The sequence below is a fragment of the Myripristis murdjan genome, chromosome 18 (genome assembly GCF_902150065.1).
Source record: "Myripristis murdjan chromosome 18, fMyrMur1.1, whole genome shotgun sequence".
NCBI classification, from domain to species: Eukaryota; Metazoa; Chordata; class Actinopteri; order Holocentriformes; family Holocentridae; genus Myripristis; species Myripristis murdjan.
Genome location: NC_043997.1, coordinates 25,783,170 through 25,811,045, shown reverse-complemented (window position 1 = coordinate 25,811,045; position 27,876 = coordinate 25,783,170). Strand labels below are relative to the sequence as shown.

Sequence of the window (27,876 nt, the reverse complement as noted above, 5' to 3'; positions counted from 1 at the left end):
ACTGAAATCAATGGGAATCACTTGAAAATCGCAAATTTGCGACATTCAGATTCTGCTACTTATTTCTGTGCAGGCAGATTTTACTATATGCTTGAATTTGGGGATGGAGTTACTCTCAGTGTAAAGAGTTCAGGTCTGAACATCCAAGCTGTCGTCCATCAGTCGGAGTCTGAGACCATCCAGCCAGGAGACTCTGTGACTCTGAACTGTACAGTGCACACTGGCACCTGTGTTGGAGAACACAGTTTTTACTGGTTCAGGAGCTCAGGACACTCTCAACCAAGAGCCATTTACACACATGGAGTCACTGATGATCAGTGTGAGAGGAAACCCACGACACACACACAGACCTGTTTCTACAATCTTCCAATGAAGAGCCTGAATCTGTCTGATGCTGGGACCTACTACTGTGCTGTGCTCTCATGTGGGGAGATACTGTTTGGAGACGGGACCAAGAAAGACACTGAGTGTAAGTCTCATTTTAGCATTTCATAAATAGCTGTTATTGCCCCTAACCGAACTTCATATGAACAAATAGCAAAAAAATCTAATCTAATATCTGGATGTCTGCAGATGAGGTGGCTTCTCCTCCTGTCTTGGTGTATTTCTTGAGCGCAGCATTGGCATTCACCATCATCCTGGTTGTTCTCCTGGCTTCCTGTGTGTACAAGATGCACAAAAGAAACTGTAGCCACTGCACAGGTGATTCGTGTTCTTTGTATTTGATGGTGTGTTTTCAATGTACATGATATTTGAACAATAGAATATTCATTGTCCTTTTTTTTTTTTTTTTTTTTTTTAACCACAAGCAGACTCTCAGGCAAGACGTTTAGCTGCCTCTGCTCAACATGTACAGGTGAGTATTTTGCTTTTGACTATTAACTTGTTTCATTACCTTGCCAAGATATTTTCATAGTGCAACGATGAAGTTTTTCTATGGGCTTCTGTCATATTTCAAGTTTTAAGCTCAATATTTACACTGTTTAACAAAAAAAAAAAAAAATGTAAAAGAGCTGCTAAATGTTTTTTAAATGGTCTTTTTAAAATCTGCCATTTTTTATGGACTATTTTTAAAGGGGCTTTTTTCAGAGGGGCTTTATAGGCCCACAATTTATAGAAAACAACGAACACTCCCTGAACTGAACTCTCCTCGAGTCTGGCTAGAAGTACAATTAAATGACTTGGAATGAAGTCAAAACAAACCTAATCAATTGAAAAAAGGACCAGGACTGGGATTCCAACCCAGCAGAAGGGCAAAAGTTCGCACATTCTCACTCAAGTAGAGGTGCAGATAGTTGTGTTAAAAAAAAAAAAAAAAAAATAAAATAAAATAGTAAAACTAGAAGTATTGCTTCAACTTCATTAGACAAATGTTAAAAGTACAGGCTCTGAACAGTATGCAAAGTATAAAAGCAAAAATTATCCCTCTAAAGTACATTTCTGCAGCTCATATTCAATAACCAGCTGTCTCTGTTAACTTGCTGCTCTGAATCTGCTGTCCGCTGTGTTGGCCGGTTCACTGCCATCCAGGCTGCTACTAGTTCTTCCTGTCACAGACATCACCTTCACAAGACACTGTTTCTCCGCCACCCCCCTCTCTTGTCTGTTTTGTCCTGTTACGTCTGTCAGGTGTGATATGTATGGATGTGAACGGATATACCAAGAGATCATCTTTTCTATGTGTTGTTGTCCCATCCATTTAGGTTGAAGTTGGTCTTGATGTTGGGAAGGCACCCAATGCAAAATTTGAAAAAAAAAAAAAAAAAACAAAAAAAAAACAGTTTTCCTTGAAAGCATTAAAACTCAAGCAATGAGCCTATTTTGAAAAATGTAGGGAGTAGAAAGTCCAGATGTTTGTGTTAAAATGTAGGAAGTAACACTAAAAATTGGTCAGGGAAATATATATTCAAGTAAAGTATGGATACCTGAAAAATCTTCTTAAGTAATAGTAGACAAAACAGAAACAGATTACAGTAACGAGCAGCACACACAATCGTATGCTACATTATTATGATTACTATGCCATTATTTTTTTATTTTTATAAACAGAGTGAAGATGCAGACAACCTCCATTACGCTGCTTTAAACAAAAACAAGATCAACAGAGCAAGAAGACAGAGGAACAGCACCAACCCTGACTGCGTGTACTCCAGCGTAAAGCACTAGAGCTGTACTTGGATCATGCTTTGCTTTTAAGTACTAGGATTTTTTTTTTTTTTATTAGTTCCTCTTTGTAAGAGTAATAGAGATTTCCATGGAGTATGAGTAGTTTTGTCAAAGTGATATGACCTAAATATGACTGTAAAGGCTTATGCTGCAATCATTCAAATGTGTCTTCAAAGGTCTCGCCTGTATTTTCAACTGTGGATCATCATTCACAAGCAAGCACAAGCACATTTTAAGGATATAGTTTCTAATATTGTTATCAACTAAATTATGGAAACCATTACAAGTGTTCGGTAATGCTACATAGTCCACTGTCTTAGTTGTAGTATTTGCTTTATGATAAGAGGACAAATAGTAAAAACCACCCACTGTGAAAAAGTGTTTCCCTTTTATAAAGTTATGTGCAAGAATGAAAAAAAATGTTGCCATAGTGACATTTTTTTTCATTGCCATTGTAATTTATACATTGCGCTATCACAGGCATCTATCACTTGTTACAGTGTTAGGTTGTAACAGGTGCAAAGGGTGACAATATGCAAAGAGCAACTACATTCACATTAATGTGGCACTTATTATTGGAAAATAAAAATTGAAAAGAAAATTAGCACCATGTTTCTGCGGGTTTTGTGTGTGTGCATGTGTGTGTACCTTTACTTTTTTCCACAAGGCCAACCCTACATCATTAACAGTGCAGTTTGTACAGTGTAAGGCAAAAATTGTTTAGTTTAATAGTTTATTAATAATTGCTTTACGATTATTAATAGTTTAATAGTCAAGCATAGAAAAAGGCAACACTCATCACTCTTTCTTTGTGCAATGACACAATGAATAATTACAGCCAACCTGTGTGTTGCTAAACATCTGTACTTGTACAGGTTGTTTGTTGCAGACATGTATACTGTACATCACCAATTCAGATCTGTAAGAATCTTTTTGTGGCTTCCTTGTGGTCCGCTGGCAAAAAATAAGAACTGCCTGTGATGTGATAAGGTTTGATATATATATCCAGATATGTCTTATTCTCTCTTTGACCTTGTGGCTATATGGTTTCAGGTAGAATATCACCACAGCTTTATAATTATATACATGAGTTCTCTTATTAATAGTACTAGTGGTAGTAACAGTAGTTGTATTTTGGGTCCCATCACCACCACATTGTATCATAAATGGCTGAACTCTAAATGGTTTATCTTTCTCCATGAAACCTCATCACATACATTTTAAAGTTCAAACTTCCCCTGCACATGTTAACCACAGAATCACCGTCACTCATAGAGACAGAGCTGGGTAGAAGCAGCACAGGCTTTTGTCTCACGGCTAACCAGAGTATTTCCAACTGGTTCATCTTGCCATTGAAACAGCTGGAGCGCTTACTGATATCAGCTGAAGAGTTTGTTCACGTCAGCTGAGCCATCGAAATAATGTTTTTAGATGGTTTACAAAGCCAATAATAAAGTGTACCAAATATCTGGTCCATCTATCTATGTAATATTTGTAGATGTTTTACAAACAGGTTTACAAATCATTTGGTATTCATCAACAAGTCCTTAATCTAGAATATCAAATGTTATCACATGTGCAACAATAAACTGTTAATAAATAGTTTACTGTGCATTAAGTAATCATAAGTAAGTATCATTTCATTGTTTGATAACTGCAATATGATGATTAACGAAAGTTTAATTAACTATAAATTTATCATTTATTAATGATGATTATTATTAAGTGTTACCAACTTTTGTTTTACATTTCTGCTGATGGATACCTGATCAAGTGAAGCGAACTGTCCAGTAAGGTGTATTTTGATTCATTTTCCCTCTTCTTCTTCTTCTTGATGTTTGATGGCAGTTGGCAAACAATGAATTGATTACCGTCACCAGCCATTTTCAAATCCCAAACTGGTACTTTAAAAACAGAAAAGCTTGATCCTCAAGATAAGACATAAGATAAGATATGCCTTTATTTATCCCATAGTAGGGAAATTCACCGTGTTGACAGCAGCAGTACATGCATACACACACACACATATACAGTCCACTCAGTGCACATAAGTGGACTGAATAAAAATAAGAATAGAAAATATTAAAAAAGGATATGTAAGTATACATATATACAATATACAAGTATACATATATGAACAAAAAACGGCAGTGTGATTAGGCAGTGCAAATTAATATGCATTAATATGCATATGTGGTGCAATTACGGCGGGATATGTAAGTATATATATACACAATATACAAAGTATACATCTATTAGCAAAAAAGGCAGTGTGGATAGGCAGTGCAAATGAATACATGATGATGATAGGATGGGGAGGAGGGTATTGCACATGTGGTAGCAATATTGCACTTTGTTGTTGGTCTACTGGGAGCAGACCAACAGTAATTTGCAAAAAAAAAAAAAAAAAAAAAGTCTGAAGGGGCAGGTTCGTGCTGCTGTTGAGGTCATGGTAAGCAGGAACTAAAGGTTCTGAAGAAACTTTAAATGTCCTTCTCTTATGATGATGAACAGGTGGCCATGCATTGAGCCACCATCTCCTCTCTATGCCATTTGTAGGTGGTGGTGTGTTTTGTTTGTAGTTGTTTTGCTAAATGGTTGCTGTGGTATACAGAGTGGTTGCTAGGAGTTTGGCAGGCGGTTACTATGGTGTTCTGGTTGGCTGCTTGGTGGTTGCTATGGTCTTTGGAGTGGCTGTCATGGTGTTTGTAGGTGATTGCTATGGTGTTCTGGGTGGTTGCTAGGGCGATACTAGGCAGTTGCGATTGTTTTCCTTTTGATTGCTAAGGCATAGCTAGCGGTTGCCGCGGTGTTATGGGTGGTTGCCAAGGCATTGCCAGGTTATTGCTATGGTATTTGGGGTGGTTGCTAGGGGGTTGCTAGGGTGTTTGGACTGGTTGCTAGGGACTTGCTATGGTGTTTGAGGTGAATGCTGGGATGTATTGGCAGCAGTGTTAGTGGCCACAGAGACATACAAGGAGATACAGAGCTGCATGTGTATCTCTGTGTCAGTGAGAGGGGACTTTTTCTGTGTGTGTGTGTGTGTGTGTGTGTGTGCGCGCGCGCGCGCGCTTTCAGGTTTTGTGTACTACTCAAATGATTAACCAGATTTTATTGCAATTTTTGAAAAAGGGAGGACAGACGAGTCATCTTTGGGACAGTTTTGCAAACCAGTATGTCCTAAGGTGCTCAAGGGGTCACCAAAGTCATTTGGTGACCCCACAAAACATACATTTTCTCAGTCAAGTAAAAAAGCAAATAACATTTTCACTTCTTCATGAGTTAAGGAGGCTCAGACCTTGCTCAGAGAGGTCTGGGAGGGAGAAGCCAAATAATGGTCCTTCACCTGCACCTGCTTGTGTCCTATTACCGCTGCACCATTGAGAGTGTTGTGACCTACTGGAGCTGCTCTCCAGCAGACAAAAAGGCTCTGCAGAGAATTATAAAAACTGCACAAAACATCATCAACTCCCAACTACCAGCCCTGAGTGACTTCTTCACCTCTTGCTGTCTGTAGAAGTCACATAACATAATCAAGGACCCTTCCCTTCCTTCCCACCCTGCCCACCACCTGTTTGAACTTTTGCCATCTGGCAGAAGACACAGATCCATTAAAACACGCACCACATGATTCCGGAACAGTTTTTTTTTTTTTTAAAGATTATTTTTTTGGCATTCCTGCTTTATTTGACAGTCACAGTAGAGACAGGCAGGAAAGGCAGGGGAGAGAGAGGGGATGACATGCAGCAAAGGACCCGAGGTCAGATTCGAACCTCGGTCGCTGCGATCGGGACTAAGCCCTGGTACATGGTGTGTGCGCTTTACCGGTGAGCCACTGGGGCGCCCCGGAACAGTTTTTATCCCACAGCCATAACCACACTGAACAGTGATACAACACTAACATAACATGTAATATCTGCTTAACCGGTGGTATTGGTAATTTCTGTTTAACAGACATTTTATTGCACTATTGGTATTGACCTCGGCATACATTGGTACTGATGTGTATGTGATGATTTGCTGTGTGGTCAGTGAATGAATGTTGACGTGTGGGTGATGCATATTGTTTTTATACTATTTATTCTTTGATTATTTTTTATGAGTCCATATCCTGACTGTGCACCTTAATTTTGTTGTACATAAGTGTATAATGACAATAAAAGTATCTTATCGCATACTGTTCATAAAAAAGCTAGAGACAATGGGTGAAAAGTCATGGTACATGGCAGAGGGCTTGTATGCTTGTATGTAACTCTAGCAGGACTTTTGAGTACAAACACTAACCACACCCAATGATGTTTTCTGTCCTTCAGCTTGTTTGGCAACCAATCACATATTCTGCAAGGTGAATGCGATGAACCAATCAGACGCTTGATAAATTTGGCATTGTGTGGGTAATGGAAATCTGCTGTCGCTGCAGTCAGTCAGATTTGCTGTGGAGAAGAAGCAAGAGAGATGATAGAGTTAGAAGCAGGGAAGATGATGGCGTACCTTCTAACTGTTTCCCTCCTCTGTAATCTGTGTAAGTAACACATTCTCAGCTGTGGGATCTTTTCACGAAAGTCTAAACAAAGGATTTGCTATAATTTAGCCTTCTGTTTGTTTCAGGTGTGGCAAAAGTCAGAGAAATTACTCAGCCTGTTTCTGTCCAAACTGTGGCGCTTGGAGACCCAGTTACTATTGAATGTCAGATAAACAGTGATAATGATATTATAAAAAGAGTGTGGTATAAATTGACTGTGGGGAGGAGGCTACAGTGTGTGGCAACAGTAGACACTCTCGCTGAAGAAAATGTAATTGACAATCAATGTATTGAGTCCAGTCAACGTTATTCGGTAACATATAACAAGATCAAAAATCATTTGATCATATCTGCTGCAACATGGGAGGACATTGGAACATACTACTGTGGAGTGCAACATCTAAACTTCATTGAATATGGACCGGGAACATTTCTGATGCTTGAAGGTATTTTTATCTGTGCAGTTTAGCATCAAATCAACCAACAATGAATGTGTTTTCAGTGATCACAATTCATCTTGTTTCCCTCCCAAGGTTCGAGGAGCAGCAGTGTCTCTGTTGTTCAGCAGCCAGAGTCTGAGTCAGTCCAGCCAGGAGACTCTGTCACTCTCAGCTGCTCTGTTCACACTGGTGACTGTGGCGGGGAAGACACGAGTGTTCTCTGGCTGAAAAACTCAAAATACTCTGGTCCAGAAATAATTTACTACACTAGGAATAAGAATGACAACTGTGAAAGGACTGAGACTTACCCTCCACAAACTAGCTGTGTCTTCAAGCTTCCCAAGCAGGACCTGAGCTCTGACGATGCTGGAATTTACTACTGTGTTGTGGCTTCATGTGGGGAGACACTGTTTGGAAATGGGACTGAGCTTCATATCGAAAGTAAGACATTAAAGATTTCAAGATGCTATTTACTTTTTCCAATCACACACCTGATATGGTTCTGAGGCAGCTGATCAGATCTTAAAATGTAAAACTAACTGTGATGGTGTGAGCAATATACTGTACATAGTCATGCATTTTCACGAAGAAGCTTTCAATATAAGTCTCAGTATGATGCTGTTTTTTGTTCTTCTTGGTCTTCAGGAAACTCCACCTTGACCACACACTCTGATGTGAGTCCAGCTGTCATTGCACTGGCTTTGTCTATCATCGTTCTTGGGATAGTGACACTTTTGCTTCTATGGGCGCTTTGCAAAAGTCGGAGCAAAGGTCCCACAGGTATTACAGACTGCAAATGATAACCTTTACCTGTATGTGTGTATAAGAAACAGAGCGATAGATTCTCTAATATTCTGTAGCAAATGGTATTTACAGTAGTTATCTTTATTCTCTCTTCAGAGGGAAATGATGGATCTTGTGAAGGCAACCAGGTAATGCATTTATTTATTTATTTTGTTGCTAACATTTTTTAAATTTAGACCCTGAGTTCTCTAATATACAGTGCAGTGAAAACCAGCTCAGCACCTTGCTACATGTAAACTTTGTATGTATCAGCTTATGAGACGACATCATTGTGTCTAAAACTGTGTATTTTATTTCTATTTTTGTCTTTCTCAGACCGGGGATGATGTTACCTATACAGCAATGAATTTTGCTCCTAGAAGCACCTCCTCCTGGACAACTGCAGTGAAACACAGTCGAGACGCTGTGCTTTATTCCGAGGTCAGAGGCCGCCAGCAGAACTGAGAAGTTTAGTCCTGGCCAGACCCAAGAACATAACAGGGATGAATGGAGGACAATGGACTAGGAGAGACATTATCACTGTCTATTGCTTATCTCCTGTCGTCTCTCTTATATGAAGAAGGCTAAAATATGACTAAACACATCATCTGTAGCACTGACAATAACAAAGTTACTAATTATTTCACAAAATACAAAATGAAAGAACAGAGGAAAAACTCACATAATTCAATAAACTGTTAAAATCCACAAATATTGCACATGTATCAGCTTACAAATCAGGACATACATTAAAAAGATGCCTTCATCTAAAAGTGCATTTCAGGATAGTGTGCTGGCAAATCAGATCTCCTCAGGCAGGACATTCCAAAGTAGAGAGGTGTTGACACCAAATTCCCAGTCACCCCTTAATTCTAACTTGGAGCTAGGGGCAACTAGTGAAGATGTGTCTAAGGATCTCAGGTTATGTTGTTGGGTCAACTACTTGGTGCCAAACTGTGTTGAGCATTATAAGTTACTAAAACAATATTAAAATCTGTTCTGAACTTATCTGGCAATCAGTGAAAGAAAGCAAGAGGTGATAAGTGACATGTGACCAGTCTTTCTTCAAATTTGAGATGCAGCTTTTTCCATCACTGTACATTTCCTGATGCAAGTAGTCATGACTAGACTGCTGCAGTGTCTATCGTCACTTTCTAAATCTGGAGATGACAAAATAGATTTCAGCAATACTTTTTACAGTGGGAATAGGAAGATTTGATTAGGCCATGTACAGGATTTGATATATGATGCACATGGAGTGCTAAACTGTTAGATAGGTGACTTGGACCAAACCAGGGCCTTACCTAGAAACACCATAGCAAGTAATACTACAAACATTCATTTTAGCTCTAATAAAATGCGAGTAAGCCACCACCAAGAACTGAAGGTTTTACGTTTTTTATCTATACATTGCATGCTATAAATCAGATTCAAATGAAATAATAAAGAAGGGAAGAGCTGCTTGGTGAGATCCATATCTAAGCAAGTGCACACTGTGTTTTCCGACATTGGCTGTTGGATCGTTTCTTTGAGGTTGTTTTCTAACCCCACAGGAAGTAGTACAAGGTCAATAATAAGTAAATAAGAAGTTGTAAATAGTCTGGTTTTGCTTTAATCTGACAGCCGCACAGCAAATTTTGTAGTGTGTTATTTGGTGTTTTTCCAATAAAAATCATTTGGAGTTGACCAGTGTTGACTGGAGAGTTCTGTGTCAACTCATTGGGCTTCAATGGGCTTGAGATGAAATGTAATTCAATAAATGAAAAGTGCACATGTGAAGGTTATAATGGTAGGAATTTACATAAGTTTAGTATCCACTCCAACAACAATGTCAAGAGTTTTTATAACTGTGTTGAGTCCTTTTTCATTCACAAATCAAGTTTGTCATGATTAACCATAACCAAAACCAAAGATTTGAGTATCTAAAGCTACTATGACACGGGACCACGACGTGTCTATTTGTGCTGGTGCTACACAATCCTTTTGTGCTCAAGAGATGTAATTTTCATATTAAATATAAACGGGCCAGTCAAAATTGGAATTTCAGTTCTGGTGGGTCACTCACATGCAGTCTTGACTATGAAGAGCACTACATGTGCAGAGAAGATCTCCACTCAAAACAGAGAGTTGAATTGTTTAACCCCATTTTGGAGGCATTATGTTTTTGTGTTATGCACATCTCCATTGGTCAGTCAACACGTGCTTCCATATGTGTGTCCCTACATACTTACAACCGTATGTCCATACATCTGTCCGTCCCATACTCACAAAGGTAATATCTGTGGAACAACCTGAGGGAATTTCTAAATGTTTGGGATAAATGTCCACTTGGACTCATGTGCTTAGAATTTGGTGGTCATACGTCAAAGGCAGGGCCAGGGAGTAATTTCGCCTAGGGCACCAACATGGCTAGAGCTGGCACTGGTCAAAGGTCAAGGTCATTGTGACCTCCAGTCCATCCCATTCATGATATCTAAGAAATGCCTTCAGGGAATTCCATTACATCTGGCATGAACATCCACTAGGACTCAAGGATGAACTGATTAGAATTTGGTTGTCAAAAGTTAGTGGTCAAAGGTCAAGTCTCTGTGACCTCACAAAATGTTTTTGGCCATAATTTAAAAATTCATACACTAATCATGACAAAATTTAACACAAATGTCTAATAGGATAAAATGATGAAGTGATGTCATGTTATATCTATAACGGTCTTATAAAGGTCAAAGGTCAGCTTCACAGTGATTTTTACAGCTTATTGAGACTGCTGACCTCTATGCTTTGATGACACCACCCCAACACATAACCACAAAAAGAGCACTCTCTACTACAGGCTGTTAGAAGATCTGCAGGAACAGGATGGACACAATGAAGGATCTGAGTCTCCTCAGGAGGAACAGTCTACTCTGCTGAAGAGGGCTTAAATGTGGTGAGTCAAAGCCAGTATTTTATTGATTTTTACCCCAAAGTACTTGTATGAGTCCACCCTCTTCAGTTCCTCTTCCTGGATGACAACCAGGAGAGGGGGGGCTCCTGTTCCTCTGGTAGTCCACCACAAGGCCATGGTTTTGCTGATACTGAGCTTCAGGTTATTATTGCTGCACATGTGATGAAGCTCTCTATCAGTCCTCTGTACTCCTCTGTACAAATATTATCTAAGTGAAGACAGCATGTTTCTCATTGGAAATCATTCACTGGGATAATGTATGTCAATATAGTTATATTCATGCAATACTTTTTTAAAGCCCAGACAGTCGTCAATGTAAACTGGAACTTGACTGGTTGGCGGAGGCATGCAACCGCAATGCGGTATTTTGTATATATGTGTGTGTACAATTTTTTTTAAGCTATGCTCCCTCAGTCTATAACAAATGAATTCCTGTCGATATTAGGTCCTATATTCCCTCAACACTGTGTTTGGATAGGTTTTTAAATTAGGTTTAGACATAGTAGGAGGAGGAGTAATAACAAAATATTAAGTTGTCATAAATTCTTAAAAAATCTGTGCAAACAAGTTACTAAAATTATATTTATCCCCCACTGGCAGGTGGGCCCTAAACATAGTCATGCTTGTCAATTTATCCATCCATCCATGCACGTTAATCTGTCCATTCAAGACTTTGCTCCAACACACCATATTTTGAAATGTATTGGGCCACGACATTTGGTAAGAATATTCTTGCTCCCTCAGAGGATGAACCCTGTCAGTTTTGGTGAGCTCATGACCTTTCCTCTGGCATCACCCTGAGGCCAAAATGTCGACTTTGTATCACACATTATCTCTGAATATATATTGTCGAGTAATTTGCTGAGAGTATTCATGCTCCCCTGGGAATGAACCCTCTCAGTTTTAGTGACACCATCACCTTTGCTCTAGCACCCTCAGACCAAAATGTCAATTAAGCTATCTTAGAACTTACTGGGTGGATTACTATGAAATTTGATAAAAAAAAAAAAAAATCATGCACCATAAAGAAAAGAAACTGGAAATTGTCAGCATTATTGCATTTTATTTTATTATATTTTATTATATTTTATTTGGCATTTTATTTGTATTTTTCTGGAGATTTTTTTTTTTTCATTAAACCAGCCTGTTAAATATCTTCAGTTGTTGCCACTTAGTGTTATTACTTTTGAGTGAATGATAATATTACCCATACACAATGTGAGAATTCTCTATTTTTGATGCACATTTAGACTCTAGCAGTACCTAGAGTTACACAAGATCACAGTAACATGCTGTCTGTCCTCCCTTGTCATGCAACTGATTTAATCAACACAGCAGCCAATCAGGTATTCTACCACGCGAATATGATGAACCAATCAGATGACTGAAAAAAGCTGGCATTATGCAACCAAACTGTTAAGTCTGCTGTTGCTTCAGTGAGACAGAACTGCTGTGGAGAACAAGCAGGTCAGATGATGAGGTTAGACTCTGGGAAGGTGATGGTGTACCTTTTAACGGTTTCTCTGCTCTACAATCTGTGTGAGTAACAGATTTCCACTAGTGGAATCTTTTAATGAGAGTCTCTACAGAGTAAAGTGATTTTACAGTTTAGGTTTCCTGCTTTTCTGATTGTTTCAGGTGTGGCACAGTTCAGTGACATCTCTCAGCCTGTTTCTTTCCAAACTGCAAAGCTTGGAGACCCAGTTACTATTGAATGTCAGATAAAGAGTGCTGAGAGAAGAAATAGAGTTTGGTACAAACTTACTGCTGGGAGGAGACTGCAGTGTGTGGCCACAACAGAGATATTCTATGATCAGATGATATGTGGCCATCAATATCATCATCATTACTCAGTGAAATTTGACACCATCAAAACTAATTTGAGCATATCCGCTACAACATGGGAGGACATTGGAACATACTACTGTGGAGTGCAACAACTAAACTTCATTGAATATGGACCCGGAACCTTTCTGATGCTAAAAGGTATTTTATTTGTCTCATTTACCATAAAACCATATTCTAATCAACAGGCAAAATCTGAATAATATTAGTGATCACAATAGAAAAGGTAAATTAACATGAATATAAAGGTGATGTCAGTGATCACAGTTCATCTGTTTTCTTTCCCAAGGTACAAGGAGCAGCAGTGTCTCTGTTGTTCAGCAGCCAGAGTCTAAATCAGTCCAGCCAGGAGACTCTGTCACTCTCAGCTGCTCTGTTCACACTGGTGACTGTGGAGGGGAAGACACTAGTGTCTTCTGGCTGAAAAACTCAGAAAGTTCAGGTCCAGAAATGATTTACTTCTATGGAAATAGGAATGACAGCTGTGAGAGGACAGAGAGCGGCTCTCCAGAAACTAGCTGTGTCTACAAGCTTCCCAAGCAGAACCTGAGCTCTGACGATGCTGGAACCTACTACTGTGTTGTGGCTTCATGTGGGGAGACACTGTTTGGAAATGGGACCGAGCTTCATATTGAACGTAAGCCATTAAAACTTTTTTTTTCAGTGTGTTCAGTGTTGCCTCACATAGTCCTCACAAGTCCTCACATAGCTCTGAGGTAGCTTATCAGATCTATTTTAAAGTGTTTAATTAACTCTGACAGTGTGGTTTAATATACACATAAATATAGTCATTTTTGAACTCTGACAGTTAAATCAATACCAAGATTTAGGTGCGTATCTCAAACATTTTCTATATATACACAAGTTATACATACCTGTTTCACTCGTCTCTAAGCTCAATAAAATACTGTTGTTTAACTCTCCCTGATCTTCAGAAAACTCCACCATGACCACACACTCTGATGTGAGTCCAGTTATCATTGTACTGACATTGTCTACCATCGTTCTTGGGATGGCGACAATTCTACTTGTATGGGCGCTTCGTAAAAGTCAAAGCAAAGATCCCACAGGTACTACAAATTGTACATAATAATGATTACCTGTATGTGTGTATAAGATACAGAATGACATATTCTGTAGCAAATGGTATTAACAGTATTTATATTTTTTTCTGTCTTCAGGGGGAACTAATAGATTTTGTCAAGGCAACCAGGTAATGCTTTTCTTTATGTGTTTATGTTCATTTTAATTTAGACCTTAAGTTCTCTAATATACTGTGCATTGGACACAAGTTCAGGACACTGATACATTTACTGACAAATAAACTTGGTATGTCTTTTCCACTCCACATTTCTGTCTAAACTGTATATTTTACTTCTATTTCTGTCTCTCTCAGAATGGTGAAGTTAACCACTCAGCAGTGAGTTTGGCTTCCAGAAGCTCCTCCTCCTGGACAGCTGCAGTGAAACGCAGTCAAGATGCTGTGCTGTATTCCGAGGTCAGGTTCCGTCAACAGGACTGAGAGGTGTAGTCCTCGACTTAAGGAAAAAATGAATATGAACCAAGGATGATGGATTTGGTTATTTATTTGGATTATTATTATCAAATTCGCATTTCTTATTTACTCTCTTAAATAAAGAAGGTTACCCCTAACCTTAACCCAATACAAGTAATAATCATATTGAAAATAATAATGTAAAAAAAAAAACAAAACTCTATTTGTATAGCACTTGTGTCAACAAAGCAACTTGTGCTTCACAAAATCATTGTCAAAGTCACAAAAAGCGTTTCAGATTACTGAAGAGATCTTAAAATGACTTCTGGACCTAACTAGCAGACAAACAAGGTGTGGCAAACACTGAGGTGATAAAGGACCTGCAGCTTATTTTGCACCCTAATTTGCACCCTAATTTTCAAGCTGAGGATTTGATATTTTGGATTTTATATACTAGGTGATTGGAATCAAACTTCAATCAAGATAACATCTAAAAACAGCCTTGCAATAAACCAGACATACTAAGCAGCAACTTAGTAGCACCCTAGCAATCACCCATTACACCCTGGGAACCGAACTAAAACGGTGTGTCATCTGCATAATAAGAGATTGTGCTGAAGTAGTGATTAAAATGTCTTGGATAAAGCATATAAAAGAAAAAATCTGAAAGAGAGACTTAAGTTTGTCTGGACATCCCTCAGGCCAGGAGAACTAATGATGAAACATTTTTGGTGGTGGAGAATTCTCAATTAGAACGGTGAAACACAAAACATTCAAGAACAGCTTTAGATACACCCATCCACCAAGATCAGAGACCTGTATCATGTCATCAAGCTGCCCACAGCACTCTCATGTTCACCAACACGGCGGTCCTGTGATTGCTTGGAGAGATCATCTTCACCGTATGTGTTTCTGTGTGTTTGAACACAGACATCACAATGTCTATTCCAGTGTCAGTTTTAAGTCAAAACAAAGTCTCCAAATGAAAGCGCTTATACGATCAAACAAAATAAGTATGTTATAGCATTGCAATTACTCATTACATGTATGATTCACGGTTGTTTTATTTTAGCTGTGATGAAAATGTTTGTAAGCCTGTACCTACTGAATGTTTTTTTTTTATTCTTATTCTGGACATTGCATGCAATAAATCTGCTTCTGAAAGAGTGTGATTAGAGTTGCTTAGTTTCCACTGAACATCTGAGAGTCTCAGCTTCTCCTGACTGGACAGACTCCGACATTGGCTGTTGGATGAGCTCTTTGAGACTGGTTCTTAAAACCACACAATGATGAAGCACAGATTTGGTAAATGGTAAATAATGAGAAATTAATAGTCATAAGGTATGAGAGGACTAGATAAATAGCTGATTGTACAGTTCTTTTTCAACTCATTGGGCTCATGTTGAAAATTGTAAATGTCAAATTACATCTGCTCATACTACTTCAAGAGCCATAAAACAGAAACAATTGAAGCTACACTAAAAACAGTACAAGAGACAAAATGTACAATGCAATTAGAGCAATCCCAAGGAGTATATCACTGGTTATGAAACAGTCTCAATTTAAAACCGATGCCTCTATACGAGAACCTTCAGTGAGAACAAGAGAACTATTTCTATATAGTTATTAGAAATGCCTGTCCCTGTGTCCATGTCCCCATGGAATCAGACAAAATGACTGACAGCACACAGAAACACTGGCCCTTGTTAACCGTAAGATCCTGACAGAACAAAAGACAGTAGTGCTCATGGGAAATGCAGTCAGCATTCCTTTTAAACACAACACAATTTCACTGCAATGTGTTTATAATTGTTGCCCTCTGAGTAAATTCTGAGCCACCTGAAAGGCTGAATTTTTGGCACAGGTTATGCCCCTCAATCTGGCCAAGTTAAACAGCATTTAACTTGTGCTCACACTCTTGTGAACTACAGTGAGCAAGTTTCCACTGGTCCTTGCTGGCAGAGCTTCAAGACAGGAAGAGCTGGACTGTTGCCTCAAGCCCACACTGTCTTGTTCTTTAGTAAGGCTTCTTAATGTTTTGTGAATTGAGCATGGTGCCTCAAAATGCAAATAACATGCTTTGTGCATGAAAAGTGAGAGGTATATTTTGCTCACAAGGACAGGATTACATGAAGGACTGCCACCAGTAGTCTGACATTTAAATAAAGCAGTGGGCGGTAAGAGTGCAGGTTGACTGGGTGTGAATGGGCTGGTTCTCTCAATTCCAGCAACTCAGATTCAGCTCTCAACTCATAAATGTCTTTAAATAAGTGATGGGACATGCTTTCATTTACATCTCAAGTATTTCCATAATCAAACATTACTTCAACCTTAATTAAACTGTTTTGTTGCCTATCTTTTGCCAAAGACTCAGCTCCCTAACAATTACTTGCCTTCTGAATTTTACATGAAAATAACAAAAGTCTTTGTGCAAATTGTGTGGCCAACAAGTTAAAGAGTTTTGGTGATGTTTTTCCCTTGATCACCAAAATGAAATGAAGAAGTCATTGCACTGAGGCCATTTGACTTTTGCCTATATGCTCAGTGCTGTGTATCTCTCAGTGCAACAGCCTTTGTGGTTTTCAGCAGGATGTAGAGGTGTTTGTGCTCTCGCAGATATGGTCTTCATTCTACCTTAGACCGTTATAGCATCCATAAACATCACATCTGCCATATAACATCTCATCAACCCATAATAATACACAATGAACTGAACAAAGTTCATTGTGCCACAATAAGGAGGTTAGAGACAAACTAACATGGATGGTTCAGAAGTCATGCTGAATCATGACTTCTGCCTTCTTTAAGATTGGATTTTCATATACTGCCAAAACATGTCTGCTCATAACATCAGATTACAATCTCAGTATTGTGAACTCAAGTCTTAAACTCAACCGCCTAAAATCAAATAATGTCTTATGATTGGTCCTCTCCATTGCTGTAACCCTAGTAAGTGGTGGTAGTAGGTGGTTGGGGAAAATAATAATATGCCAGCATACCATGTTTTGCATAATTTTTACCTGGGCACATTTGGCTGCATTGCTGATGAGCACTGGATTGCCAACAGTGCAGAATAACATTGGCACATTATTCCAGTGTTTATGCATGCTCATATTTTCTGGTTCACTGATAGCAAAGACAATGGAAGGATGTGGAGTGATATTGTGGCCCAGATTCTGTATCTCTTTTCATGTGTCTCTCAGAAAGCATCAAAACTGACCCTGGAGGCGGCTGTTACCATGTGTGTTCAATATTGCCTAAATAGGACATTCAGTGTCAGATCTGGGGACCAATCAAACACAGTCTTGTCTCTAAAGAGTGCAGTATGTGCGGAGCGTCTCTCCACTCAACACAGACATTACAAGACAATGGCACCTCCGGAGTTTACTTTTTATGTAGCACTCATATTGTTGGGAAGAATAAGTAAGTTGTGTCTTTTTATTGTTCTATTGCATTGTTTTGACATTGTTTGGGCAATGTTCAATGTACATATGAATGGTTTTAATATGGTAAATATTTTATTGCATGCTTGCTTTGTCTATTTTTCTTTCAGCTCATTTAAAAGCTCTGAAACCATCCTTGTCTATTCGTCAAGACAGTGATCTTGCATCGGCTAACGTCGGGGAAAGCATGACTTTTCAATGCTTCTATGAAGTTGGTGTTGGAGCTTTTTTATATTGGTATAAGCAAACACTGGGACAGAAACCACAACTCATATCTACCCTCTATATGTTTGATAAAAATGGAAGTTTTCATGATGAATTCAAGAATGATTCACGTTTCAAACTGGAAACTGAAAATAATGGGAATCATTTGACGATCTCAGATTTGCGCCTCTCAGATTCTGCTACTTATTTCTGTGTAAGAGGACATTCCAATAACTTTGAATTTGGGGATGGAGTTACTCTCAGTGTAAAGGGTTCAGGTCTGAACATCCAAGCTGTCGTCCATCAGTCAGAGTCTCAGACCATCCAGCCAGGAGACTCTGTGACTCTGAACTGTACAATGCACACTGGCACCTGTGATGGAGAACACAGTGTTTACTGGTTCAGGAGCTCAGGACACCCTCAACCAAGAGCCATTTACATACATGGAGTCACTGATGATCAGTGTGAGAGGAAACCCACGACACACACACAGACCTGTGACTACAACCTCCCAATGAAGAGCCTGGATCTGTCTGATGCTGGGACCTACTACTGTGCTGTGCTCTCATGTGGGGAGATACTGTTTGGAAATGGGACCAAGAAAGACACTGAATGTAAGTCTCATTTTAGCATTTCATAAATAGTTGTGTTACCCCTCACTAAACTTCATATGAACAAAGAGGAAAAATCTTTGCAAGTTGTTCTAATGTCTGGATGTCTGCAGATGAGGTGGCTTCTCCTCCTGTCTTGGTGTATTTCTTGAGCGCAGCATTGGCATTCACCATCACCCTGGTTGTTATCCTGGCTTCCTCTGTGTACAAGATGCACAAGAGAAACTGTAGCCACTGCACAGGTGATTAGTATTCTTTGTATCTGATGGTGTGTTTTCAGTGTGCATGGTATTTAATTAAGAAGACTATTGATTCTTCTGATTTTTCTCCAACCAGACCCCGCAACACAAAGTTCAGCTGCCTCTCCTCCAAATGTACAGATGAGTTGTTTTTTATTTAGTTCCAAAGTTACATTACTGCACTAAAATGTTTTATGATACCGTAATAAAGTGTTTCTGATGGCTTCAGTCATATTTTTCTAATGAGCAATATGCTACATATTTATAGTAATTCCATGTCTTATTTTTTGGTTACCAGGGTGAAGATGCAGACAACCTCCATTACGCTGCTTTAAGTGAAAACAAAGTCAGCAGATCAAGAAGACAGAGGGACAACACAGACACTGTCTGTGTGTACTCCAGCATAAAGCAGTAGAACTGCACTTTGATCAGGCTTTGCTTCTCAGAACCAGGATATTTTTTATTAGTTCATCTTTGTAAGAGTAATGTAGTAATAGTTTTGTCAAAGAGATTTGACCTATGTAATGACTGTAAAGCTTTGCCTTGCAATAAATGTCAAAAGGTATTTTTGAAGAGACTTGTGCTGTCAAAGGTGCAATTATTTCCACTATCACCACACTTCACCATGCCAATAGCGTACAAATGAAAATGCATTCACACCTTTGTGATGATGGTGGAGTTAGCTTCGGTGTACTGTAGAGGTTTCACAGTGGAAAAAAAATGTAGCGTGTCTCTCTGTGTACCATCTACACTTCATTTCTGACAGTGCAGTGTGCATGCTTTTTTTTTTTTGCAGTGGTCCATTTTTAATAGTTACTCATATCATTAAACTCACTGTCTAATAGTATATGACTAAACAAGTCTAGTTGAAGCCACTGCTGCTTCAGTCACTGAAACTGAACAATTTCTGCTCTACTATTTCATGCCCTTAATAGTTGTGGTTATGTGAACATGCACCAGCATTAAGTTCCATTAGAATGAGCATGGGCCTGAGGTGAAATTACTCACCGTCGGCCTGGTCAAAGTAGAGCCAGTCATCATTTGTTGCATGCAAAATGGTCTCAAGAGCTCAGGGAAGCCAGCTCTCGACTTCAGGAAGTGCAGCCCTTACATCTTCCACCGATTCCCGAATTCAAAGTTTTATCAGAGCTTTTCAATTTGGACTGTATGCCAGCAGCATGTATGCCTTCTTCCTTCTTCCTTGTATGTCTATAAAAAAAGAACTAAAAACTATTGTAAATACTGCTGATGAAAAATCACCCATAACTAAACACATCCCCCCACATCAATACATACAACCAAACACACACACGAAATGCAAAATTATATTAAATTGTAACTTCAGTCTTGTGTGTCTGGATAGCAAGCTACTGCACATTGCTTCCAGATTTACCTAGAATTTAATACATGCACATTTGAACAATGGGTGTCACTCACAGATCAACGGAGAGACAGACAGACAGACAGACAGACAGACAGACAGACAGACAGGGATATTCGATATTCTTGGCCGGCCTAGCTCAGGCAGCCTGGCAGTGAGGCATAGTTACATTAAGTCAGGGCTATTCAATTACAAATTCAGTTGGGCCAGATTTTTAACCGAGACCTTAAGCTGGGCCAGACATTTTCCAGACATTTAAAACGGCGGTTTTCATCGTCAATTTTTCGTTTACGGGTTGAAAAAGACATACTTTTGAGCCGCTAGCATCAGTAACTTTCAAAACAACTCACTGCAGTGTGAGTTGGTTGTGTGTTGCTAGGCAACGTGGAGTGTTGCATTCACTTTCTGAACTACTGCAGGGATTTCGAGTTCATTCTCGCGAATGTTTTTCTCTGCTTTTTTGGTTGAACCACGAGCTGGGCCACTCGGGAATTGCTTCTGGGCCGCATGTGGCCCGCGGGCCACCAATTGAATAGGCCTGCATTAAGTCATGGTGTTAAGCACCTGTTAGTGTTAGTAGGCATGCTGTTGCAGACGTGCTTGCCACAAAGATTCAAAAATGTTTTTTATAGCTTCTTTGTGGTCTGCAGTCATAAGGTGAGACCTCTCTGGGTTCATACTCTTGGAGCCTCTGCTGTCTTTTTCTTTGCGGTTGCATTCTCAAGCCTGATCTCACCACTGTGTAATTGCATTGTTCCATACAACACCTTCATACCCTAAACCCTTATCTGTTATAGTAGATAGGATTTTCACTGATACTGCACAAAGAGAACACAGGAATCATGAACCACATATTTCATCTAATGAACCATAAGATATATTTTCTTGTCTTCATGATGCCTCATTAAACCATTCTAGTCACTCAATACGGCAGTGAGTTCAAGTTGATGAAGTTATTGACTGATTACTTGCGCAAATGATTTCAAGATCACAACATTATTAATTTAAAATTAACTCTGAGCTGTGGAACTTTGAGGAGTTGCTCCCTATTTTTTTTTTTTTTTTTTACTGTATCTGCCCCAGGATACAATTTGGAATGAAATGTGCAGGACTGACTCAGGGTTCCACCAAAACAGAAAGATGAAGTTGTTCTATTCTTGTTCATATAGAAATAAACACACAGAATGTACAAAGGTTACACAATCGAACAGCAGATAGTTGGATGTGCAGCAACTGTTACTATAGTTGAGGTGGCTACCTGTTATTTTTTCCTGTGTGTGCACTCAAATTGTAACCACCTTCTCACACCTCACACACCCGGGGTGAAGCATGCTGCTCTCATCTGCAGGGGTTAGTTGGGTTCAACAGCAACAGGGACTTACTTATTATACCTTGGGGGGAAAAAAAGTATTTTGTCTGCTTTCCCTTGCAATATAACCGCATTTCTTTATAATTTGCCAACTGGGTCGGCACCTATTACACCCTTGTCTGGCCATTAAGGGGTCTCCTCTCTGTGGTCCTTCAAGATTTCCTTCATTTTTTCCCTTGTTCTCGTCTGTGGATTCTTTTGGGGGAGTTTTTGCTTGACAGCTTTCAGGAGTAAGTCAGGGGTTCTCATCCTGTTTTACTTTACTTTTTGAGCTCCAAATAAACATAAACTTATGCTCACAAAGTGAAAAACCATACCAGCATACCATCACACCAGGTCCAGCTCTTGCCTTCTCGTTGAGATTGTGGATTGGAATCCCCATCTCACCACCTAAACACATACACATATCCATTCACCTGTAAGCACTGCCAACATTATTCAACTTACAGTTCTTGGACTATTGTAAGGTATGTTGTGCTGTCTGTATGTAAAGAAACTACCAGTCAAGGCTTATTAATTCCAAAAACTGAAAAAGCCTTGTTAAGCAGATGCATCTAAAAAAAAAAAAAAAAAAAAAAAAAGTAGAAAGAATATTCATGTAAACATTTGAATTTTTGAATGATGGAATATGGTTGATAGCGGTGTAAATATGCAGTGCAGTAAATGGCTAAAACATGCTGTGACACTTGTGTGATTCATTTATTGTTTGTTGTCATTGCAGTTTCGGAAGTGCATTTGAATGAATAATGTTTAAAAGTGTGAACTACATGATTATAGCATGAACATAATTATAGGATAAACATAATAAATGTAATAAACGTAATCATATAACACTGCATCATGACACTCCAAACACACACGCTGCTTTTCAAGCTATCTCTTCTGAGAAAGGCTTGCAGGCAGTGTAACAATAACGCTCCATTTATGGTGCAAATATATCCTCTGGTGTCACTGCTGATCACATAAGCGCATGATGAAATGATATTCAATATTCATCCAATTTATTTGATTTATTCAACAGCCAATCAGGTTGTGCAAGATGAATATGATGAACCAATCACATGACTGGAAAAAGCTGGCATGATGCAATGAATCTGTCAAGTCTGCTGTTGCTTCAGTGAGACAGAGCTGCTGTGGAGAAGAAGCAGGTCAGATGATGAAGTTAGACTGTGGGAGGGTGATGGTGTATCTTCTAACTGTTTTTCTGCTCTACAATCTGTGTAAGTAACAGATTTCCACTTGGGGAATCTTTACATCAGTCTGTGCACATAACTGCAATTTTATTCTCTAGTTTTCCTGTTTTTCTCTTTGTTTCAGGTGCGGCACAGCCCAGTAACATCTCTCAGCCTGTTTCTTTCCAAACTGCAAAGCTTGGAGACCCAGTTACTTTTGAATGTCAGATAAAGAGTGCTGATCAAGAAAATAGAGTTTGGTACAAAGTGAATGCAGGGAGGAGACTGCAGCTTGTAGTTAGAGAAAATAAGCTCTATAATCGGAATGTATTTGGCCCTGAATTTCTTCAGTCCAGTCATCGTTATTCATTGAAATATGACAGCAACATTTATCATTTGAGCATATCTGCTGCAACACGGGAGGACACTGGAACATACTACTGTGGAGTGCTACAGCTAAACTTCATTCAGTTTGGACCAGGAACCTTTCTGATGCTTAAAGGTATTTTATCTGCACTATTTCCTATCAAATCATTATATTCACATCTAAAGAGTCTTTTTGATCAATGTGAACAGTTTGTTTTTCTTTCCCAAGGTACAAGCAGCAGTAGTTTCTCTGTAGCTCAGCAGCCAGTGTCTAAGTCAGTCCAGCCAGGACACTCTGTCACTCTCAGCTGCTCTGTTCACACTGGTGACTGTGGAGGGGAAGACACCAGTGTCTTCTGGCTGAAAAGCTCAAGAAGTTCTGGGTCAGGAATTATTTACAACTCTGGAAATAAGAGTGAGAGCTGTGAGAGGACTGAGAGCGGCTCTCCACAAACTAGCTGTGTCTACAAGCTTCCCAAGCAGAACCTGAGCTCTGACGATGCTGGAACCTACTACTGTGTTGTGGCTTCATGTGGGGAGATACTATTTGGAAATGGGACCAAGCTTAATATCAAAAGTAAGCCCTTAAAAGTAAACATAAGTAGTGATAATGCGATTTTAATTAAGTCAAATGATTGTAACTTATTCTAAGATGAAAGATTTTGATTTTGAGGCTGAAAAAATAAAAATGAATCCTAAATTGCATCAGCATTTTCTGAGCAAATAATTAAATATGCACATAACATGCTTTCCAGTGTCAAATGTTTAGTGATGGATATTTGATTGGAAAAGTGGTAACTCACAGAGCGAATACAACTCTGCTGTTACAGTGTCATATTAGATCTGATGGTGTGGACTGATATAATTACTGGCATAATGTTGATTTCTACCCTCTATCTCAAAAGGTTTAATCATTCTATAATAGTAACTACTGGGATTCAATTGGAAATATTGCACTTTGCAGATTTTTTTTAACGTAAAAAAATACTGTTTGCTTGCTCTCGGTCTTCAGGAGACACTATCTCCCCCACACCATCTGATCTGAGTCCAACTGTCATTGCTCTGACTTTGTCAAACATCATTCTTGGGATTGCAACAATTCTGCTTATATGGGCACTTTGCAAGAGTCGGAGTAGAGCTCGCACAGGTATTACAAACCATGCATTATAATTCTTAGCTATACATATCTAGCAAAAGCAGTGTAACATATTTTGTAGCAAATAACATTTAAAGTAATTATCTTTACTCTTTCCCCAGAGGAAACTGTCAATTCTTCTGAAAGCAATCAGGTAATGAAGTTATTTATTGTCCTTTTTGGTACTAGCAGTTGACTTACACCCAAAGTATTCTCATGATCTGTAAAATACAATGTTGTTGGTGGTGGTGTTGCTGTTCTTGTTGTTTAATAATAACTAATAACTAATAATAATTGTCAGAACAAGTCTGCATTACTTTATTTCCCTCTGTCTTTCTCAGCCTGGTGATGAAGTTAACTACGCAGCAGTGACTGTGGCTCCCAGTGGCTCCTCCTCCAGGACAGCCATCATGAAACACAGTAGAGACGCTGTGCTTTATTCTGAGGTCAGGTGCCAGCAGCAGACTGAGAGGGTTCGTCCTGGACACAAGGACAAAATGAGGAAGAACCGAACATAAAGAAGACTCTCTCTTTATGGATCAAAACTCATGTTTAGGAGACCGTATACAATATAGGTTTACCACATCCTGTAAACATAAAAAAGGAAGTGAATGTGGTGACTTATGACCACACCAATTCCATAATGGTGAATAAAGTATAAAATGTGAGGATAGGATGATCCTCTCTTTTGCACTGATTATGTGTTAGGTTGTTAAGATTGGCATATTTTTACCAGAATAGTTTTGTTTTGTATAGTTTTACCATATGTACCAAGAAAATGTAACAACAGAAAAACATGATTCATAATAATGCAGGTTTCTCATTATATACATATACACATAATATACTGTATTCTTAAATTTTAATGGTGTGCTGTGTAAAAGTGTGTGCCAATACATGCTCCTCATCATGGGACAGACTCACTGATTATGTGTTTATATTTTTGTGAGTTAGGTCTCAAGGGTCCTGACTTCAAGCGACCCTCTGCAACTTTGCATAATGCACGTTCAAATCAATGAAGATGCATCAGATGCTGCATTTTTTGTATTTTTTAATATATCCAAATGGAAGGTTTTCTTTTCTACCTTGTGCAGCTTTACCATAATAGCAGTGGAGAAACGTAAAGTACAGAAGCATCCATTCAGGTGTACTGCATGACACATCTAAGCATTTAACATCCTATCATGCTCTGTGGCATGTGTAATAATGTTGAGCAGGCCCAGCTGACGGCACTTTTAGATGGCAAGAGGAAAAGATGTAAGTGACTTTAAAAGAGGGTTCATTATTGCAGAGAGAACAGCAGGAGCTTCAGTCACAAAACACATATTATAGTAGGGCTGCAGTGCATAAAACCCTCATTATACAGACAAATGTAGATTTGAGATTTGAGTGGCACTGGTAAATCCACTAAGAGACTAAGAGACTACAAAACTGACTGTTGGACCCCTACAGTTAGGGGGTCCACTGCCTCTATTGTGCTGTGGGGGGCATGATCTCTGGGAGAAACGGGTGGTTCAGAAAGCCAACAGAATCATAGGCTTAGGCACGGACCACATCTTGGCCAAGGAGTTCTCCCTACTGCCCCTAGGGCGGCGCTATCGGGAGCCCTCAAGGAAAACCAACAGATATGCCAACTCTTTCATTACATCTGCCATCAGCCTATTGAACAGAGGTAGCCTTAATTGAGTTTTTTTTTTTTTTTTTGACTTTTTGACTTTTATGGAATAATATTGTAAGTACTGTATGGTCCCTGCCCCCCAGAATTTGCACTGAGCGCCTATTTGCCCTTTTGCACATGTAATGTTACAATGTGTTTTAGTGGGTTGTCTACCCAGTTGTTTATTGTTGTATGTATTTTATGTTGCTGTAGAAACCGAATTTCTCCTCGGGGACTAATAAAGCAATCTGAATCTGAATCTGAATCTGAATTTTCCAGTTGTTCCCCCGAGAGGGAAGGAGCACTGCAAATCAAAACAAAGTTATTCTGGGCGATTGGATTCTGGGTGATAAGATTATAACTGATGGCACTGGGGGCTTACTGAATGGTTCGGTGAAGCTGAAAATGATGTAAATCATACACTATGGCCTTCACACTCACTGCATCTCAACCCTGTAGGAGATTTTGGTCACCAAAACACCAAATGAGGGAGTGTCTTTTTGAAGACTGGTGTTCCATCCCTCCAGTAGAGTCCACAGACTTGGAGAATCTTTGCCAAAGAGCACTGAAGCTGTTCTGGTGGCCCAACACCTTACTAAGACAGTTTATGATGGTTTTTCTTTTAATTTGTCACCCGTCTATGTACGTCAAGTCAAGTCAAGTCAAATTTATTTACATTGCACATTTCATACAACAGGCATAAACTCAATGGGCTCTAGTTTCGCAGACCAGGCGAGGCGGGGGCGTAGCGCAAATGCGCTTCGCCAACTGGGTGTGGCCAGGTGGATTTTCCAAGTTTGGCACGCCGTTCTCGGTGGCGCAAGTACTCCGCCGTCCCTCCTACCGGCGGAGGGGAGGAGAGAAGGCATGGAGTGGGTTTGACACAGCCGATTCACATGTAACCAATCAAATGAGCCCCTGTCCTCGCCTTTAAAATGCGCTGCGCGAAGGCGTAATGAAAGTTTACACAGCTGACATGGAGGTCTATTGCCGCAGGCGGAGCGGAGCTCAGGAGACAGGCGCGGAGCGGAGACCGGCGAGCAGTGCGGACACGTCACCAAAACCTCACAGGCAGGCTTCCGGAATGTCAGGCACATGAACGATGCAATAAATACCGAAAAAAACACTATTCAACGCTACGATCACAATCAGCACATACATATATCTCCATATCAACTGTCCCGTCATAGCTGATGTCAGATCAAAGGAGATTGGCACCGTTTGTGCTGATTGTGAGGTTTTGGTGATGTGCGCCAGTCAGCCAAACTTCCACTGCGCCAGCTCCGCTCCGCCTTGCGCTGAAAGTAGACGTGGTTTCAGATGGAGAGCTTTTGGCGCACCTCGGCGAAGCCTTTTGGCACGAAACTGTCACTGCGCCAAGCTGAATCTGTCGGCACCTCCCCCCGCTGCGCCGCCACTCCCATCTCGGCGAACCTCCGCCTGCGAAACTTGGAGACTGTCCGCCTCTGCCGCTTCGCCGGTCAAAACTAGCTCTGCGCGGGGTTCGCCTCACTGCGCCACCCCGCGCTGCGCCGGGAAACTAGAGCCCAATGTGCTTAAAGTCAAAGCAAGACAGATTACATACATAAGCAGTATAAATAAGATACATATAAAATACAAAAAGACATAAAAGGCAGTGTTACATTATAGCTAATTAAAAACTGAAAGCTTGTGAGAAAAGAAATGTTTTTAGTCTGCATTTAAAGGAAGATACTGTTGTGAGTACAGTGAGCATGCCAGAAATGTAGGATGGAGCTGCACCATGTAAAGCTTTAAAAACAGTAAGTAAAATTTTAAAATCAATTCTCTGCTTCACTGGGAGCCAGTGAAGAGAAGCTAAAATTGGAGTGATGTGTTCACACCTTGTGGTTCTTGTTAAAACTCTGGCTGCAGCATACTGAATAAGCTGGAGTTTATTGAGTGCTTGTTTTGTTACTCCAGGAAAAAGTGCATTACAATAGTCCAATCTACTTGAGATGAAAGCATGAACCAACTTCTCAGTCTGATAGGGATAAAAAAAAAAAACAATCTAACCTTAGATATATATTTTAAGATGATAGAAAGCAGTCTTAGAGACATGAGAAATATACTTCTGAAAGTTAAC

General features: G+C 39.6%; 1 protein-coding gene across 1 annotated transcript in view; it reads left to right on the top strand.

Moving 5' to 3' along the window:
• LOC115376288 (immunoglobulin kappa light chain-like) overlaps positions 1-27,876 on the top strand; it is a 99,687-nt gene that overhangs the window by 7,202 nt on the left and 64,609 nt on the right. Inside the window, exon 4 of the mRNA XM_030075779.1 lies at positions 8,029-8,060. Within this exon, the coding sequence (XP_029931639.1) occupies positions 8,029-8,060 (32 nt within the window). The remainder of the gene's footprint in view (positions 1-8,028; positions 8,061-27,876) is intronic.